The sequence below is a fragment of the Euwallacea fornicatus genome, chromosome 2 (assembly GCF_040115645.1).
Source record: "Euwallacea fornicatus isolate EFF26 chromosome 2, ASM4011564v1, whole genome shotgun sequence".
Taxonomy (NCBI): Eukaryota; Metazoa; Arthropoda; class Insecta; order Coleoptera; family Curculionidae; genus Euwallacea; species Euwallacea fornicatus.
Window position 1 is genome coordinate 3104520 of NC_089542.1, and position 20312 is coordinate 3124831.

The 20312-nt window shown below is 34.3% G+C and overlaps 3 protein-coding genes across 5 annotated transcripts in view; 2 read left to right on the forward strand and 1 right to left on the reverse strand.

Moving 5' to 3' along the window:
• The window catches only part of side-II (sidestep II), a 229405-nt gene extending 213233 nt beyond the window's left edge, over positions 1–16172 (forward strand). For 2 of the 3 annotated variants that reach the window (XM_066291896.1, XM_066291906.1), the window contains 8 exons: positions 769–899; positions 4159–4315; positions 5068–5168; positions 5227–5425; positions 7370–7669; positions 8528–8782; positions 10408–10565; positions 11659–16172. In XM_066291896.1, the coding sequence (XP_066147993.1) occupies positions 769–899; positions 4159–4315; positions 5068–5168; positions 5227–5425; positions 7370–7669; positions 8528–8782; positions 10408–10565; positions 11659–11841 (1484 nt within the window). In that variant the 3' untranslated portion in view covers positions 11842–16172. The remainder of the gene's footprint in view (positions 1–768; positions 900–4158; positions 4316–5067; positions 5169–5226; positions 5426–7369; positions 7670–8527; positions 8783–10407; positions 10566–11658) is intronic. The other variant, XM_066291913.1, reaches the window with a different exon arrangement.
• A 657-nt stretch (positions 16173–16829) lies between these two features.
• Positions 16830–17869, forward strand: LOC136344546 (uncharacterized). The gene is made up of 4 exons (XM_066292102.1): positions 16830–16977; positions 17228–17338; positions 17409–17560; positions 17640–17869. Exons 1-4 carry the CDS (start codon positions 16878–16880, stop codon positions 17730–17732), a joined length of 456 nt encoding a protein of 151 aa, XP_066148199.1. The 5' UTR covers positions 16830–16877; the 3' UTR covers positions 17733–17869.
• Positions 17870–17890: 21 nt separating this feature from the next.
• On the reverse strand, positions 17891–20031 carry LOC136344538 (uncharacterized). The gene is made up of 4 exons (XM_066292090.1): positions 19659–20031; positions 19497–19607; positions 19268–19434; positions 17891–18457 (listed from the first exon to the last, which is right to left on the reverse strand). The coding sequence occupies exons 1-4, from the start codon at positions 19744–19746 to the stop codon at positions 18365–18367; spliced, it is 459 nt and encodes a 152-aa protein (XP_066148187.1). The 5' UTR covers positions 19747–20031; the 3' UTR covers positions 17891–18364.
• Positions 20032–20312: the final 281 nt, after the last annotated feature.

Below are 20312 nucleotides of genomic sequence, written 5' to 3' on the forward strand. Positions count from 1 at the left end.
ACGGTTAAGGGTATTTTCGGCAAATCCTCAGTAAAACCGTCTCGAATTAATTAATCCCTGACTTCTTAATTAGTGCCGCCTTATATATCCGGTCTCATTGAAAATTACTTAAGCTTAAAAAATCGCTTCCTCATCCCGGGATCAAGACAATAAGCTTTTGTAAAGTTTCGAACAAAAAGCACCGCTCCATTCTCGGAAAGCGCACAAATCATTAATAGACCTGCACACCCTCTTCGTGTAGTTTGTTTCCTGGATCAGTACACAATGGAGTTGAACGCGTTGCGTCTGTCGAGACTGAGATTCATTGAACTCAATTCATGTTGGCTAGAAGTTTAGCACTAGTAAGATATATATCTCTATGTCTGCTCCATTTAAACTGTATGTCTGCAGTAAACCATTTGTAGTCTCTCGTCATAATTTCATACGAAGTTATTAGGAAAAACAGCACAGAATTAGGTGCAACAAAGAAACTTTTTGGACTCCAAAGACAGAAGATTTAAGCGGTATTCAGATAATATCAATAAATAAACTATTCCGAGGCCAGGAGCAAGCATGGCATTTTGCAAGGTTTTTAAGCCACCACATGTGATCAACCTCTTGACCAGAATCTGGCTATTACCGGATCCGTATTTTGAGAAATTTCGAGATATTGACTAGTACTCGTAGAATAATCTGAGTGTCTCTTCAGTCCGATACCTGTTGCTAAGTAATTTTTTCCAGTAAACAATCCAAGTCTAACGTTCTGACAAAACGTTGTGTTAATTTCAGATCCTCCGATAGTGCATTTAAGCCTCGGAAGTACTTTAAACGCCAGTGATATCAAAGAAGGGGATGATGTGTACTTCGAATGTAAAGTAAGAGCCAATCCTGTATGGAAGAAGCTTACTTGGATACACAATGTAAGTAAACGACGAATTTATGACTCGTATTTTTTTGTCCTTTCTTCAATACAAATTTATTACATAAGAACTTTTCTCTAGACCTTTATTTCCAAGACGTGTTTTTTTTGCAATAATGTTAGGTGTATTATGTAAAGATTTGGTCTTTCTCGAAATGAAAACGTGAACGTTTGGTAATTTTGAAAACCGAGAATTAAATTATAGACAGAATATCATTAATTCTCTAGTTTTGGCCACATTAAATTTTTTCCAAAAGCGACCATCCATCTTAAGAGCATCTGGAGGAACCGCAAGTCTTTTGAAGATGGCAAGAAATAAACTGGGCGCAATAATTCCTTTCTATTAAATTTCTTTTGTTATTCGCCCTACACAGCTGATTAAATACCCGTCCGATAAAGTCGCTGGCACTCATCGGCCGTAATTAGTTTTGCGGAGATGAAATAAAAAGAGTCTGTGCTTGAAGGAAAAAGTGTTCGGAAAAAGAAAATTGGCTTTGTTCCATTATGGTATTTTATTCTGTTATTCAATGAAGAGAAGTTCATTAGAATAGTTGGTTCGCCTTAAACGATCGAATCGCTTTTGCCTGAAAGGCTCCACTTTTACCCCAACTTTAGAATCAATATTGTTCTTCCCATTCCCTGTTAGTGGTCACTACTAAACAGAAAGTGTAATAATAACTTTTTTTTGTAAAGCAGACTAGGTTAATGTCTTTACCGGAGTGCGAAATAAATGTTGTGTACTTATGTCACTAAGTACCAGGCCATTCCAACTCAATTGGTTCAATAGTCCAGTTCAACATTTTAACTTGTTCAATAATCAAGTGCTTGTTATTTGTCTTTTTGCTAACATAGAAAGTTTCATTTCTAACGGGCCACTGTTTTCTAGTACAGATAGATTAAATATTTAGGCTTAAGTTGTCCATTTTGCTCATAGTGACGTCCCAAGTATTTAACGGTCACAGAGACAAACCTACATCATTTTTAATCTTTAATGTTTGAAGAAAGGTCTAAGTAAAATTTCTGCAATGAGAAAATGTACACAGGAGCAACTTAAACCGCTACTTGTCACTTTCTACTTAAAGCGATAAATGACGCGAGTTTTTTAATAGACCGAATGCAATTTTAGTCTTTTTAATACCAATCGAAAATTGCCTACGCTCGTAGATGAGAAGTTTTCCAGTCTTTAGAAATACTTCCATATAAATATGCATATAACAGGGGTGAACGATATTATTTTAAAGAGAACTCCCTAAATTTTCTATAATACAGGAGAGATTGTGAGGTATCAGCTACCCTCTATGTAAATCAACCCTAACCTTGAACTATGCGAATTCCCTTCGACCCATCGTCTCGAATGCCTTGATCAAACTTTATAGACTTTTAATTCGGCTATATGTATTCCAGTCATGCCTGGCTGCACCCGAGTTTGATCCATATTTCCAATATTTTTTCTCGAATAAGGTTATACACATTTCATCTGGTCGTAAATATCAGAAAATGGGGTGCATATTAATAACATTTAGTGACGATATCTAAAAATTCCCTGTAAAAGCCATTTGCGAGGGAGAAACACGTGGATCGACCTTTAGATCGCATCAAATCATATCCTACTTATTTCAGGATCATTGATTTTCTCATTTTTCTTTTCTTTACTTTATCTACTTTATGTATCGATTAGAATAAATTTGCTTTTTGAAATCTGCTCGAATTTGCAATTGGAATACATCCTTTCTTACTTGTTAGCATATGAAAACCAAACTTACCATCTTTCATACAACTGGAAATGTTTTATCTATATATGCGTAGAAAATACGGGGTGTGCCAAATTTTATCTGATACCAGTCATCCCAAAACCTCGTATAGATAGATGAGTAACTTAAAAGAAGAAGTCGCTAGCATTTCGCTTTTAAAAAATTTACTACAGCAACTAAAATAACAGATTAAAACGATAAAAGAAGAAAATAATTCGACTTTATTGACCATTTTCTTAATCTCTAACTTAAACAGATTCTTTTAGGTGTCATCATTTTTCTAACAAAGTTGATCAACTAAATCAACACCGCTTTTAGTGCGGTCGTAATTTTCTTCTAACGTAAATAGTTCCAATTTTACGACTCTCTAAAAATCGAAAATTTCAATGTTTCAAGGCCATTTACTCGAAAATGGCAAAGTTTAGAGGCGAACTTAATAAAACAGTAAGTCGCATAAGAGGCTCTATCTAAATATTTCCTCAAGTACAGGGGTGAACTTAAAATATCCTATGATGGTACTGGTTTCAAATAAAACTGGCAACTAGGCAACAACAAAAGAAAATGTTAAAATTTTTTCTTTCTCTTGTTTCTAAATGATATTTTTGTTTTGAATTTATTCCTTTTAAGGTTTCCATCCGAGCTTTAGATGTTCGCTCCGAACATAATGGTCTTCATAATTTATAAGAAATGACTTAAACATTTCTCTAATAATTGCAGCCATCCCAGCTGTACCCCATTGTGGTTTCTATTATTGTCTTCCTAGTAACCATATATGCATCATAAAGACTGTTTTATGCACGCTTCTGCGTGCTATAATCATCGGTTATGATGCATGCGTAGTAAAAAATGGTTTATTTGCGTATGCGACTGAAAATAGGAGGATTTAAATGCAAACATGTAGAGTTGAAAGTTATTTCACTTACCACGAACAAATTATATTAGCACTGGTCAAAAAATATTTGTTATTTGAACAGTCTGCCAGGGACACCTGTCACCCAGTTAACTTCGAGTAACAATTAATTGGCTCAAGCTCTATATTGAGTTTTAATTGAATAAAAGATTTATATTCTGCTAGAAATAATTTAATTTTCGAATCTGTTGCGTTTAGATAGAAGTCGGTATACTCGAAATAAAGTAAATAAAAAAATTATAAAATGGAAATATGTCAAAAAAATTTGCTTTACTTTCAATTATAAAAACTTAGTATCGCGTTTAATTCTTAAATTCTATAGAATGCAAGATAAAATCACTTTTTGACTGTAGATATTACTGGTCCAGTGGTCAAATCAACGTCATATGCTGAAATTTCGTCAACCTTGTATTCAGCATATAAGATTATTTATAAAATGAGATTTTTTTTTGCTTAAAATGTAAAATTCGGCATAAAATTCAACGTATTAATGTAAAGCTTTCATGTTGCAAAAGCTCACTAAGAAACCGATTTCAACAATTTCATTCGAAATTTTCTTCCGCGAAAAGGAGTGCCTTATCCCTTTCTTCTTCTTCCAGGATATTGAGATCCCATACAATGTTGGAAGAATTATTCGGAGTAACCAAAGCCTTGTGCTGCAAAAAGTCACAAAACAAAGTGCAGGAGTCTACAAATGTTCGGTTCTCAATGAGGAAGGAGAAACAGTGAGTGACGAATTTCATTTTCGAGTTCAATGTAAGTATTGAATACCAGTGAAATCAAACTTGTAGATGAAATTATTTGGTATGACCTAAGAAAAAAATTCAAGCACTAACGTTTATTAAACGAGAACTAAGACTATTCTCTGAACAATTGATTTATTTAATTTAAAACTCTGAGTAACGAATATACTTTCTCCATATTCAACCAGGTTTTTCCCCTAAATCAATTTTCAAATGCAGCACACAATGAACTTATACCCGCATCTTGTCCACGTAATTCATGTTAAGAGCTTTTTTAGATATTCTCTAATGAAGGAAGCTATCTCCATTGTTATCGTTCTGAAAGTGCATCTTCGGTATGTTGCATTAAGCCCATCAAAAACGGAAGATTAAATAAATATAAGGAAAGTCAGGAATGCAATTTAAAACTTTTGAAAGATTTAAGTGTCAGTTTAGTGGTTTTATGTTTCTTTCTGAAACTCATTTGCATATTAAATAGGGCCGTTCTGTTTCGCTTTGCAGCACAAAGAATATTACGGTTCGGGATAAATCTTGTTTATAAACCAAATTAAAAATTACAGGATCCTTCGGGAAATCTGCTCCACGATTATGGGGCTAAAGAGTTGAGGTTTTTTCTTAGTTTAATGATCTACTTCAGGAAATTAGATTAAGAACGAACACTTGTAAAGGGACAATCTACTGTAATCTTTTTTTAATGATTTACACAATTTTTTTTCACTTTCAATTGTTAAGTAGACGAGCATTAGGACCACCACTCTTTTCCAGATGCGCCAACATGCAAGCATGACAAAATCATCATTGTTGGTGCATCACGAGGCGAAAGCATTGACGTCGTCTGCGAAATTGAATCTGATCCTCCGGCAAAGGTACTTAATACTTCAATGATAGATGTGTTTCTCTTACGAATGAACCTTATTACTTTAGAGCTACAAATGGAAGTTTAATAATTCAGGGGAGACTCTGGAGTTGGAAACAGAAAGATATGCCAAAACCAGTAACGGCACAGTTAGCATATTGAAATACGTGCCCACTTCAGAGTTAGATTATGGATCTTTATCATGCTGGGCTTTTAATGCTGTGGGGTCTCAAGTGAACCCATGTGTATTTCAAGTGGTTGCTGCAGGTAAGTACTTTACTAGTTGTATTTTAAAGCTAAATAAAATATCTAAATTTTGAGAGGTGCCAAAACGATTCATAATTTATTATTTTTAACACCTGTCAAAAAACAGATATTTTCGGATTTGGCTTGAAGAGTTAAAGTAGAAATACAAAACTCGTTTCGGTACAATTTGAACAATTTAACGACCATATTTGTTAATGAGCCTTTTGCACTTACGTTTTTCCTATGCACGCAGAATATTCTGACGCCCTGTGTGTAAAGCACACATAAAAAGACGACTGACCTGTTCATAACATCTATCACGTAATGCAATGGAGAAACTTCTAATATTATTTAGGTTTTAATTGATGCTATATAACAAGTATTTTATTTAGTGTTGTTACCTTTACAGATTATCATCCATACATGTCTCAAAATGGCGCTTATGTCCTTAACAGCTTTAGCGTCCATTCCAAGTCAAACATTGATATGAGTAGAAAGATAGAGTTGTGATTAATTTGTATTGGTTACTAATTAGACCAATGTAATTTCTTATCAATAATATCGAATTTGGCGTACATTTAATTAAATTTAACGGTTTCGCAATTAATAATTTGTTTTTCATAATTTTATTAGACGGGCACCCATATGAAGTGCCATATCAATTCAGAAACGAAATATAATCTTGATCATTAATCTTAATGTCAGTTGAAAATTTAGTAATAATTTCTAAAAAAGATGGTGTTGATAAGAAAATCCCTAAGTCCAAGAAATTATTACCAGATTTCCCGAGGTCCATTCGACTAAGCATATATCCCAGAAAAACCTCGTGTGAACCCTTGCTGGTTGCACTATGGAAAGACCGGTTGAATGCAGATCGCATTAGATCAACGTATTGATCTCACTTCGACTTATGATCGATAATTGCTGATAGGGCAGCCGGAATAGTTTGTTTATAGCGACTGGTTCGCCATTTCCGTTTCATTAACCTTTTCGAGTATAAAATATTTCTGGGTGTGAATATGACCCACCCAGTGGCACCTAATACTTTCAAAATGTTGTCACAAAAGGAAAGAGGGAGAGAGATAGAGAGAGAGATAGAGAGAGAGAGAGAGAGAGAGAGAGAGAGAGAGGGGGGAGAAAGAGAGAGAGGGAGAGAGAAAGAGAGAGAGAGAAAGAGAGAGAGAGAAAGAGAAAGGGAGAGAGACAGAGCGAAAGAAATTATCTACAGTCGAATCAATGATTCGTGGGATACATATCATTCAATACTGAATCTAGGAAGCTCATCCTTTTTCCATTCCACAGTACCACTGGTGGTACCTACAGAACTGAAACGTATTTCTTATATCAAATATGTTGAGACTTTCTCAAAGAACTCAAAAACGTCTTAATATACATGGAGTTCAATAAGAAAAAAAATTAAAAAGTACATTTATCTACTACGAAGGTAACGCAGTATACATTTCTGTCCCGTCAAAAAATGCACGACTAAAAACAATATTTGAGGTGTTGCAGTTTTTTATGAGAAATATTTCCTTGAATGTTTAATGAATTTATACCGGACTTTTCTGTATATATACACATATACTACTTATACTATATATTCGTAAGTAGTAAGTAGTCCTTATTACTAGGAACGTAGAAACCAACATAGCAATATTTTACGCGGGCAACAAGGAAGATTTGGCTTTTCTGTTATTAAAGTGTACATTTGAAAGTCTATCCCTTTTATCTTTTAAACTTTCCTGACGACGTAATGAATTCCCTTTCGAAAACTTTCTTGAACTCCCTGAGATGTTAAAGTTTTTATAAAAGTTATTGTGAGTCTAGGAGTTGTTGCCGAAAAATGTGGACATTTGAATTTTCGGTTGGGCTTTGAAATTAGAATTAGAATTAGAAATTAGAATCGAAATTGACTTATTACCGATTTTTCCTATGATTACAACAATATGTCTATTTTGGTTGCAGGAAAGCCGCTACCGGTCAAAAACTGTACGCTGACTAATCAAACCAGCAATTCAGTGGAAGTCTATTGCCAGCCAGGGTTCGATGGAGGTCTACCGCAACACTTCCTCCTAGAACTATACACAACAAACTCAGAAATTCTCCGATATAACATCACGTCATACACTGAACCCTATTTCTTCCTTGACAACCTGGAAACTGATATTACATTCAGAATAGTCGTTTTTGCCGTTAACTCCAAAGGAAGGAGTAGTGGGGTAGTTCTTGAGGAAGTGACGTTTCGGGATGCAGAAAAAAGGACTGGTAAGTTTTGTATTTTGAAATATGACACTAACATATTATTTAAAAAAAAACCAAAATTTCTTGGAAAATAAAGGTCAAATCTCCTACTGGGGCTAACAATACGAAAATCTGATGTTATATGGGTTGAACATCGAATTCGAAGTAAGGGTGCCCCTATGTTAAAAGAACGTATGCAGTGAGATAGTCAGATTCGAAATTCCTACAAAGACCAAGACTGCAATACATCGTCGGATAAGTGACACTGATTGTCCCATTGAGAGTATCTAATCTTGGCGCAAATGTGAAAATATCTCACCCTAAATGATAATGCATTTATCATTTCCTTGTTATTGTACAACCAAGGCAAATAGGCAATAAGAATAATAAATTTTAATTTAATAAAATGTCAAAACGAAGCTGAAATAAAATTTACATCCCAATACATGATAACGTAATATTTATATTTGTTTTTTATTTTTCGGTCCAAACTTACTTCAAATAAAAAAAAATTACTTCTTTAATTATAGGAACAAACTAAAACGCAAACTACTGAACACGTTAGAAAAGATGCACCTACAAAAGTCGTACTATTCTAACTTATCGAAAACGTTGGGAAAACACGTTTTTTTAGTGAAAACTTTGTATGTAAGAAAAATATAATAATTAATAATAAAACAATCAAAAATTAAGTCGGAATTTCAAGATTTTTTACAAAAAGCAGGAAAATCTGATAAATGTGGTAGAAATTGAGAATCCCTTGAGGTCAAATAAGTTTTATCTGCACCAATTAACAAATCTAAAAATTTGGCATAGTTTGAAACCTGGAATTTTTTAATTAATATTTATCTAATTTGACAATGATTAATATCTCTCTTCCAGCAGCTGATGGTGATTTGGGAATATCGCCAGTCTTGGGGACCCTAATTGGAGCTTCCATAACCATAATAATAATCATTGCAATTGTTATTCTGCGCGTAAGGAAATCCCAGGGACGTCCTCAGGTTATGCTGGAGGAGAAAATTCCTGGAGTACCTGGACATTGTAACACCATGTCTTCCACAAAGCCTTTACTGCGTAGTGCATCTCCTAGGGACATGGATGAGAAGGATCCGGACATAATTCCTGCAAAATATGGTAAAAAGTTTATAGATTTGTAAAGAAAATTCGGTAACATCAGATTTTTCTATAACGCTCCGATGCAGTACTTACTTTTTGGAGAAAAAAAATTAATGCCTTTTTGTAATACATAATAATCCTCAGCTATTATAAGGTAATTAAATACAATTAGACACAATGGATATGTGTAGTCAGACAAATAAAAAATAACAAATCTTACAACATGATAATGTCTAGCCTGAATACGATTATGTTTCAATGTTTTTTAGTTCACAACTGATAAAATTCGAATCGGTTTCTAAAGGAAATTTTCTAATGAAACACTTTGATGACTGATAAACCTCATGAGTTGTAATAAACAGTCGCATTATATGTCATTGAAAAGACCCTTCTGGAACTCGCATTTATTTCCATTGGATGACTGCGGAAATGTATGATTAAGCTTCGAGGAAAAGGAGATATATCACTCCTCTGAAGAGTGGGGAAATTAATGGAGAGCCGTTGGAGGTAGCGATTGGATGCCATCCTGGATTGTATCACTTGACTTTAATAAAATTCTCGGTAAAATTGCATTAGGCGTTCCTATGTAAAGTATCAAAGTTGAGTGAGTGGAGAGAAGTGCACCTCTAAGTCCTATCGGTATCGTTTTGTTTTGATTCTTAAATTAGTTCCTTAACATTGCAAATCTTTTCCCATTTAATAGGTTGATACTCCGCTAGTTTTCCAGATCCATTTACTAGTCAGCAAAAAAACTCACCCATATAATAAGATAATTATGTTTGATGGTGCACTGCCAATGGCCCATTTAATGCTCCTTTGGGACCTTGAGCTTTCAATTTTTTACTTGAGGGGTGTCAAAGCATTTTGGTGAGGTAGTTTTATCAATCACTGAAAGAAAAGGCGATAACGGCAGTTCGTCCAAAGGTGGTCGTGTTTTTCCACGTCGCAAAAGAACAGATTTTGGGAAAGATGTCATGTAAATTAATTCTGTCCAGGGAAGCAAAGCTCACGAAGGGTTACCAATGATTTCTATCCGGAATTACGACACTGGGATTGGTTTCTTGCAAAGAAGGTCTTTTTTTCATATCATTTGTCAACCGGTTTTTTTTTTAACTTTCGGTTGGTTCTGGTCGGACTCTGCAGTCGGACAGCAAACTTCACCACATGACTGAAAGACTTATTTATAGACTCCTTGATATTCAACATATTATTTTTTATTTTGTGCAATTATCAATCAAATCCCACATAGTGTAATATTAAAAATGTTATCTACACTGTTATTTGCCAAGAAGACTTTATACAATTCATAAGTCTAAACACGTTTGGAAATCCCCGCAGATGAACGGAGGGTCAAACGGTAATTGAATTAACCGACTGTTTGTATAATGTACAAATGGGTATCTCCCACATCATGTCTCAATCACTCATGTCTTGATGTTAGATTCTCCTCCCTAACAAGACGTGTGAAGGGACTGTTAAATTCCTCAATTAACGGCATTCGTACATTCCTAATTTTTGCGAAATTTATACGTTCCTCGAACTCTTACTATTATTACATGACGCTATAACATTTTGACGGTTTATGTTTATATTCCAACGATAATTAATTTCGTAGTTTAATTAATTTACATTTATATGCACAGGAGCTGCAGAAAACGGCGATAATCATCTGATAGCCCTTAATGGGCCCCAAGTGCCAACGCATAGCGGCGTTACAGTCAATGTCAGTTACCCCTCAGAAGTGTCGGGGCACGAATGGAGCAGCCCCGTTAGTCCAGTTTCAATTAAGCAAGTTAACCAGGTAACATAATATCTCTATAGTTAGTTTACGTCTAGAATTACAGTCGATGTTGAAAATGTAGGACTTTATGCCTACGTGTAATACCCACTAAATTCTATTTCACGAGGAGACAAAAAATTTATTGAATTTTGCTCAGTAACGATGGTAAAACCAGAAACAAAGAGTTCTTAGTTTGATGTTTATCACGGCGCTATGATACACATCTTTTTGCAGTGGTTTCATCTCTATATTCGTTATTTTGTTCTTCTTCATCGATGTGTAACTGCTCACTAATTTTATCAATTCATTTTTAGTCTCTGCGTGTGTATCATTGTCCGTGTTTACTTTCCCGCTAACTTACTGAAGCTTGAGTTCATCCTTTCTAGATATCAACAAATCAGCTTGTTCCAGCGTTTCTCTCTAAACAAAATGTTATTAATTATTTATGCGCTATGTGGAACTCACCGTGGAAGAAACCAACTCGCCATTCGTAATTAGTTCGCAAAGAAATCTGCCCTATCTTCCACCTTTCTAAATCCGTTCAGAATCTCTCTGCATGAAAAATGACAATATCCATTATAAACAATTACTAATATTGAGCGTCAAACATTACATTTTGATTTAATAACAATAAAACTCTTAATTAACCATCAACCCTATTACTTATTCCTTATTAAAAACTCTTTAATTTTATGCCTGCTTGTGTTACTCATTGATTTTACGTTTTAGACGTTATCGGATGCATTTTAGGGCGGAATACCAGAAACTTTGGTGTCATTAAATGGCTAATTGAAAATTCTTTTCGACGATATGTCGCAACTATACCGGTGCTATTAAAAAAAATGACTTGGGGTGGCTGAGGTGCATGTGGTAGAGGCTGGTAAGTCCATCATACCCTCAATCATGATCCTCCACCGCATTATAGCCGGCATGTTTTTGGATTTTTCCATTGCCGGCATAATCTTCAAGATATTGACATTTATACTTCTAAAAAAATCCACCCCGTACATTGGCACTGAAAAATCGTATTGAGGGGTACGAATTGCAAAATTTCTAACTGTTAAACGAGCTAATACTTCGCTCTAATTTAATGCCCTAATTTTCAATAATTTAGTACCACCAATACAGCAACCCAGTAGCAATGGTGGGGACATTTCCCAGAGATTCTCGACCCAAGGACCTCTGTCTAGGAAACGGAAGTTCTTCCACTTTGGCCAGAGCAAGCGACTTGGAGCTGAATGGATTGGCCATAAAAGAAAGGCTGATGGCCAATAGACTACCGGAAAGTTGTGTTTAATTACTTGCGTTGTTGTGAATGTGCCGTCCAAAAGTGTTAAACTGCGTTCAAAAATTGACATAACGAGGAAGTTGAACGTTTTGCGTGATTAAACCTCGTGCCATTAATTAACGACTTCTAGGCGGAAACACCTGCCGTCGTGAATGTGGACATTATTAATGACCGGATTTAAAATTTTGTGCCATAATATCACTAAAGGAATAAGTTAGTTTCGCAATTAATGAGCATATTTGCACGAATTTGTTGAAGTGAAAAATGCTTAGTTTGGAATCTAATTGAAAAAAAAATAAAAAAATAAAATTCCAAACTAGGATTGGAATCATCTCAAGGCATTTACGTATAAATTAAGTTCACTTTAGACGTGAAATAGAAGCAGAAAGCACGTCTCAATACGGCAGTGCTATTCTAGATTAGATGTACTCTGATATGTAGTAACATAATTACAACATAACGATATTGTGTTGGATTGAATTTTCACTTTAATGTCCATTATAGTCTTTGTTCCTACACTCAAACGGTTTTAAATATTTTTTGATTTGCGAAATTCATATAATGCTGTGGCTTGTGCTTGAAAAGTGTTTGAGGATTGACTGAGAATTAGAGAGATGTTATACCATATTCTCTTAGGTTTACCGATAAGTGAAAAGTCTCAAGCTTGGTGAGACTCCAACCGTAAATTGGCTCACTACATCTAGTGCTTCTTTTTCTCAGGGCCTGCCGATATCAGTCTTCCTTTGACCACGATTTGAGACCTTTCCCGCCAAATACAAATCGGATCACCTATACCGTTCTTTTATGTCTCTCTTTCTCTGTCTGTCTTTTTGACCTTGTCCACTAAACCTAGTCTTCCACTCAATTCACAGTTTTAACAATTCTAAGATATCCGCCAGCATGGCTGTCATTTAGTCCTCGTAGCACACTTTCCTTACGAAAATTAGGAATCATCGTCTTATAGGGAAAATTCTCGCATCTGTCATTTTCCATTTACGAGTCATTAGGCCACTTCAGAAACTGAAAGGATCCAATTGTAATCAGTAAGACTGCATCAATGGCCGCATCCTAGATGTATCATACCAGGCTGCTATGTGCTAATTAATTTTCTTCTGGGCTTTTTGGAACTTGGTAGTGGTCCATGAACTTCAGTTGTACTGGTGACGAAAAGTGAGAGCGCGACTATTGCATTTCTCAATCACTCCATCCTTCATTATTTTTTTATTATGGAAACTATATCTGTTTTTTTTAAGGAATAACCCATCAAGGTCATTGTCGCATGAGTCTCCTCGTGACAATTTGGCGTTGGAAAAATACTCTTCTTCTTCTTACATCAATTTTCTCTTAGAAAAATACATCTGGCTTCCATGGTAACAAACTCGTCAACTTTGAACAATTGTTACGGACTCGGTTAAGGTGCATCCAGTTCTTCTTCGTATAGCAAGTGCTTCCTCTAATAGATGGCGTATTTGTTGTAGCAACCACTTTCTCTTAGTTCAAAATGATTTTCTTAACAGTGACTCTAATATTCTTAACTCCCTGTTGTTTATCCACAAAGTCATAGCATCTTACATGGCTCGATCAACGAAAAATCCTCAGTTCTTCCTCAAAGCACATACTTATAACGAAAAAACATATCCAAATTCCAACATCTTACGGAAATGGAAATAAGAGAAAATTACCACATATCTTCGAGGAGGTCTAAGATGTATTTAGGACCAAAAGATCTCTGAATATCATTTTTCTCTATTTGATAACCTCGACAACAAATATTTTTTATGTATGAACTAGTTATGTATGAATTAATTCTCTGTGATACCGATTGAACTTAGTTTCAGGCAACGAATTACAAAAATATACATTTTCTTATGAATATATTTTCTGTTTCTCAGTTATTTATTAAAAATCGAAGTTAAACCTTTCTTTGAGATTGCGACTTTTGATGGTCAGTTTTTCATTGCCCACAATATCGCTTAAAGGGTTATTTTGATATTGAAGTGGAAATTTTTAATTGATTCATATTCTGCGTTTGAGAGTAAATTTCTCCAATTTCTTATATTTCTTATATTTAAAAAAATCCCACTTGCTTGAACTCAAACGTAGGTTATAAATCCACTAGAAATACTTCAATTTTTTACTTAAACGAATATGACAATTGCAACAAATTCTATGTATTATAATAATGCTTCTACATACATACCAAACCTGTATATATAATGTAACATAATGTAAACTAATATGTACATAATATTTTCATCGTTTTGTACAAATTGACTGTAACTAAACTAAACTTTGATCTTCTGGACAGATCAAGGATGTGAATTCTCCAATTTCGTTATGGATAATGCATTGGTGAAGTTCTAATTATTGAACCGGCTTTTTACGTAATTGTAACTTGATCGTCATGAATACTTAGATTACTTTTAATGGAGAGGTATGGATAAATCTACTTATTACCCATTGATATGATAAATTGAAACAAAAAATGTAAGCAATAGATGACGTCACAACGTACCTTGAATGCTTTGTTTTATTGAAATCTCATCTTTGCTGTTGAAATACAGTTTGTTCAATTTTTGTATATAAATACCTACTTATGGAACCAGTTAGGAGAAATGCATAATTTTCTTCTTTTTGTCTGTCTGAAGTAAATTGCCGACATCCTCACTGTGTTTAGGATGCCTACAATTGACTTCCATTGGCCCTAATCCTAGTTAACGGTTATTTTCTGTTGAAGCCACTCTACATGAGATGTTTAAAATTTTTGTTTCTAAAAATTATGTATATGCAAACAATTATAACTTATTAGACAACATGTTTCGGAACTATCCTGACCATATACCAACAATTAATTTATACAGGGGCCACAAAAAACTATGGTAAACAAAAATGAAGAAAAACTAAGTTGTGTGACTACAAATTAAACCACTAAGTAGGCATAATATGACAGATTGAGACTTGCAAGAAAACTTATGATGAGTACGATTTGAAATTAAAAGTTAGATTGGAATTGCGAAGAAAGAATTAGAATTAGCAAAAATTGCAGAACGGCAGAGAGAAATGCACCACAGATGGTTTCTAATATGATATTCTGACCGGTTGGAACAAACCTTTTTCGCTGCTATGCAATGGAGTTTTAGTGAGTGCAAGCATGAGGCAATTAAGCGTTTAAATAAGTGCGAGGGAGACAGGCTATCGTTTTCCCCTCCATTGGCAACTATTGGGTAGCATTGTCTCTCTCACTTTTATGCAAATCGCCTAATTGTCTCTTGCTTGCACTCACTAAAATTCCACGTGCATAACAGAAAAAGGTACTGCATCTCCTTATTGTAAGTGATTCTAGGCAAATACTGTGAAGCGTGTTCTATACCAGCCTTCAGCCGCTTTTTGGGCCACCCTGTATATTTTCCAATAATTTTAACATATATACTCGATTTCTTCCTATTAGTCTTGATATTTTTGACTCCAATTCTAATGGGAAATAAGAAATTAATGAGACACTTATATATATATATATATATATATATATAACCTAATCATAAACAAACCCAAGAAAACTTGGAAAATTAATTTCAAGATGATTGGATGCTTTAAAATAGTTTAATGGTTCGTTAACAAGGCTGCTATTGACCTATAAAAGAGAAAATACTGCCACAGGCATTGAGGAGAGGTTGGAAAGACTGCTCAGAAACATTTTAGAACCCCAAGGAAAACTGGCATAGTTTTTTCTACCTACAAAGAGGAAGAGAATAATATTTTGAAGCCGTGCGACCACAGCAGTTATACAGATAATTTTAGAGTTCTTTTAAGCAGTCCCGATGGTAGCAAATGCAGGCAGCGGCCCATATCAATTACAAAAAAATAAAATTAGTTTCTTATTTCTCACTTCGGAAAAAATAAGATTTTTGTGAATTTCTGTGAAGGTATAAAAAAATAAATGAAATTTAAATTTTGACACACTGTATACGCTGTGTTTGCTAAACATATTTCTCCATTTTCATGGATAAATCTCGCAGCAAAGTTGCATTGATATTATTGGACCTTTAGCAAATAAGTTTATGGTTCACATGGGTGGTAATTCCATCTATCCATATCTCTCGATTTTTATTACCAGAATAATATAGTGAAGATAAATTATTTGTCATCTATAACTCAACATATCTCTTGCTGAAATATTTATCACAAAAATTACAGTGTCAATACAAAGATCGGTATGGTCGATGATAGACAGAATCTCAAAGAGATATTATACTAACTTCATAGGTGAATTTACAGATATGTGATATTTTGCGTAGGATATTTAAAGGAAGTGTTATAGAAAATAGACGATTTAATGTAAATATTTGTTTCATTTTTCTGCAGATCCCCCAGAAGACCTTATAAGTCTTCTAGTTGCAGTGATATGTAAAATCGTATTTTAACCTTGCCACGCAATCACTTAGTGTAGGATAAGCTTCACCATCAGGAGCTTAGGAAATTGCATTCAAATACTCACAACTGTTAAGATTATTTATTGAAATAACTCGCAATTATACGATTGAACTCAACTATCACCAATAAATGAAAATTGATCATTTGCTACAAAAGCACCAAACAGCAAGAATCATAATACAGTGTAATCCAAATCCCTGTCGCGACAAAATCCCCCTAATCTCAAACATGAATATCATGACATTTGTAGAGTGGTTTTGGCAAATGGTGATATTTGCGATGGATGATTCTTAAATCATACAGACACCAAAACGATAGTTCTCGTGGTACATTGAGTAAAATTACCATACGTTCGCCTTCATCGTGATATTTAAAGATCAAACTCCTATGCATAATCCCAATAAATTTATCTAACAGGGCTTCGAACCTCTTTAAAGATACCTATATCTATGCTGATTGTAAAATTATCAAATAATTTGGGCTTTTTAATCTATAAAATCGAACAGGCTTAATAATAAAAATTTGATATACTATTGTGTCCAAACTCATTTAGGTCGAAGGTCGCAATCGGAATTTACTCATATAATCATAAATTCTTCATCAGTTGATCAAAGATGTCAAGTTTTCCAGCCAAAATGAAGCAAATTTATTTGGTTCTCTCATTTATGTTAGTTATCTCAATAGTTCAGAGTCGCATTGATTTCATAGACTGCGGTAAGTGTCGGTATTCTGGATAAGCTCATTTTTTCCATTTGCTTCCAAGTTAAATGAGCAAGTGCCTAAGAAATGGGCGCCAATCTCTGAGAGATCCATGAAATTATATAATTTTAGTACGTACATTCTTTTCCACGTTTTTGACTGATTCCATTTACTGTTCCAAAATCGTATCCGTGATATGAATTTTAAATCATTTTTATAAAAGTTTTGAATTTTTTACGAAAATGTTACAAAATGTGATTTATAGGAACAAATAACATTTCTGTTAAGAAAATCAAACTTTCTGGCTGCATGTATGTTCCCTGTCAAATCCAAAGAGGCTCTGACTATTTCGTTCAACTGGTACTGGCTTCGTTAGGTTAGTCGCAATAGAAAGAGATGTTTTATTCATTAAATTTAAATTACATTGAATTCTTCAAACTTCCTAGATTCCAGGTTCGATGCAGTGGAAGTAACTGCATATGTAAGTTTATTTGGGGCGTTGTTCCCTGTAAACGCAACTACCATGACACCTACATTCTATAACGACCAAGAAGCACTTTTGGAATTTAAACTAGTATTTTGTCAATCATTATTGAGGGTGAGTTTTTCTAATTACCATATTTTTCATACCCCCTCTACTTTTGCTTTTGTATTGTATATTTTCATGAAATTTTTAGAACCGCGCATTGCTCTATCTGCAAGCAACTTACAAGTCCGGACCTGAGATTACAGGTCATCTGTGTGTATCTTTCAAAGTCCAATTGGTATAGAATTTGTTGTATTCCTATAATTTTAATGTTCTTTTTTGTAATAGTGAAAAAATGGTAAATATAATTATGAAATAATGTTATGTTGTGAATACGTGAAATAAGTACATATTGAAACGGCGTTAGGTTAAAATGTCTAACATTATTCAGTAGATTTGTTTATACTGTATCAAAGCTTAGGATGTGTGTTATAAATCGATAATTTGGTGTATAGAGATAAAAAAAATATCTGAAGATACAATAGGAAAAAATATGTTACGTTGCTAATAATGAGGGTAAAAGTCCACAAAGGGTTTTTCCTTCACTACCTAATAGTAATTTAAATTTTATATATTTGCTATCAATTCAAACCTTATTTATGTAAGATTTATATTTAAAATGTGCTGGTTTGCAGATCTATACTATCAACATTGTGCTTGCTCTCATTAATTTTTCATTAACTAGAAAGTTAAATATTACGTACGAGAGAAGCTCTTTCACATATGATCTCATAAGACATAAAAAAAACCTACAAAAGTTTGACCAAAATTAAATGTAACTGAACACTTGAGACATTGATAAAAATCTTAATAAAATTGCATTGTTTTTATGGTAAACTGTACATACAATTTAAAAGAAACAATAACATATTTCTTCTAGTAAATGACTATTCCAACCTGCACACAGAACCGACTTCTTCGCATTCCTCCACTCCAGTACGTGGAGTTCAGTGTCAAATCTGCAGGCCCCTGGAATCATAAAACACACAAAAATTTGTAATAAAATTGTCATTTAATTTCTAAAGACCCGAGCAAAAACTGTACGAAAATTGTAACCTGAACTAATTCCATCATTGGATATTTTATCCAACATAATATTATTATTCCTTAATTATTATGTGAAAAGTGCACTTTTCACACTCACGTGAGTAAGCAAACCATACGTACGTGGTCTGCTACTGTGGCAGTTTGCAATTGTATTGGTTTTCAGATTAGTGTGTATTTGTTTATTTAGAGCAACCACTTACACCATCTAATATCTCCAAAAACTAGAAAATTTTAAGTCAAGATTCCAACTAGCAGGATCGTCTGAAAGACATGATTTTGCTGATCCTTGCCTCTGATTTGCTAATTTTGATATAATCACCAAATTAGCGGAGACCAGTTTTTTAGTGCTATCGTGAATTGCCCAAATGTAGCGATATATTATCTTTCAGTTGTTGAATCTTTATTAACGCTCTTCGAGACAATCCTGTGAATCCCAAAAAAATTACCACACTTTTATTCTTATAGTTAGCAATGCTATCAAGAGGATTTACGCAGAAGATATACTATTTTCATGTTGGTAAGTGAGAAATTGACGTTTTGAAGTTTTGGGCAGATCGGGGAAATATTTTAATAAAATTCGTGGAAAAGGTGCAAGAAATCTTGTGAACTACGTTACACTGCGTGCATTTTATATTGCCAATTCAGTTTCATATTTTTCGTAGTAATCAATGCAACGAGTATTGTTCGAACTGAAAAATACATTCAAGAAGTTTAAATACTCTCGATACTTACCCTGATTAAGGAAATCCCTAATTCGATCGTCACTGGAATGTGAGGCGTAAACACTCTCTCTTCGATAGGGCAAGGTAATCCACAAGCCTCATTCAATTTGGCAGTAACTTCGAACTCTGCACCCCTTATCAGCACCCTAGCAATCAAGTCACTACTATCAATGGAATCTGATGCAAAGACAGTGATCATGATCAGAGATCATCTGATTGAAATAAATAATGTAGCTTACCTAGATAGTCGGGAATTACCGTCAAATTGTAAGCTTGCCCTCTGCTGAAAAAACAAGGGGTGCTGTTACACCTATCCGCATGGATTGCCTCAACTTGAATTACTTCTGAGCCTTTAATTATATTAATTATTATCCACGTCATGATATTATTGTAGCACTTACCACAGTCGGAAAAGAAAATATCGGCTCCACAGAGCGGAACAAAAATAATCGCAAATGATATGGCAAGGATAATTTTAAACACCTGCATGTTGATAGATTTTAAAGTCTTAGACTGATTTACAAAATTGAAAGTGAGTATATGAATTTTCTTGAAATCTTATCGCATCTGAACGAAACAATATCTTAAGTGCCTTTTAACAATTTGCATTTATACGTAATCGACATGCCATAAGAAAGCTGCAAATGCCTTAATCAGCTTCAAACTGCACTATATCTAATGATACGGTAAAGTTATAATTGGATGACACGAAGCTAATCCAACAGCACATCCTAAGTACTTGGCGAGAAGAGGTTCAATGGAACACCGAAAAGTTCGTCCAGTGTATTGCAGATATATATTTGTTTTTTTTTTAAACCATGTTAGAGATCTTCCAAAAAACGTTGACCACTGGGATTTTTATCTTAATCATACGTACTCTTTATATACCAACTCGTTACGTAACTCACTCTACGTTAAAAGCCCTTATTGGGAACTCGAACGAAATTGAACAAACTAAAGCTTCCCTGGAGCTTTGAGAGAAAGAGAGCGATTTCAGCTTATCCGATGTAAGAACATTAACAGGGTGAATGCTTAAATTCAAATGTTTAAAGTTA

Coding starts and splice junctions, on each gene's coding strand:
- LOC136344538 (XM_066292090.1), bottom strand. CDS start 19,746: ATGCAGGTGTTTAAAATTATCCTTGCCATATCATTTGCGATTATTTTT. Junction 19,608..19,658: donor TATTTTCTTTTCCGACTGTG/GTAAGTGCTACA, acceptor ATATAATTAAAG/GCTCAGAAGTAATTCAAGTT. Junction 18,458..19,267: donor TAGGGATTTCCTTAATCAGG/GTAAGTATCGAG, acceptor TTATGATTCCAG/GGGCCTGCAGATTTGACACT.
- LOC136344546 (XM_066292102.1), top strand. CDS start 16,878: ATGTCAAGTTTTCCAGCCAAAATGAAGCAAATTTATTTGGTTCTCTCA. Junction 16,978..17,227: donor CATTGATTTCATAGACTGCG/GTAAGTGTCGGT, acceptor TGTGATTTATAG/GAACAAATAACATTTCTGTT. Junction 17,561..17,639: donor TTTGTCAATCATTATTGAGG/GTGAGTTTTTCT, acceptor TGAAATTTTTAG/AACCGCGCATTGCTCTATCT.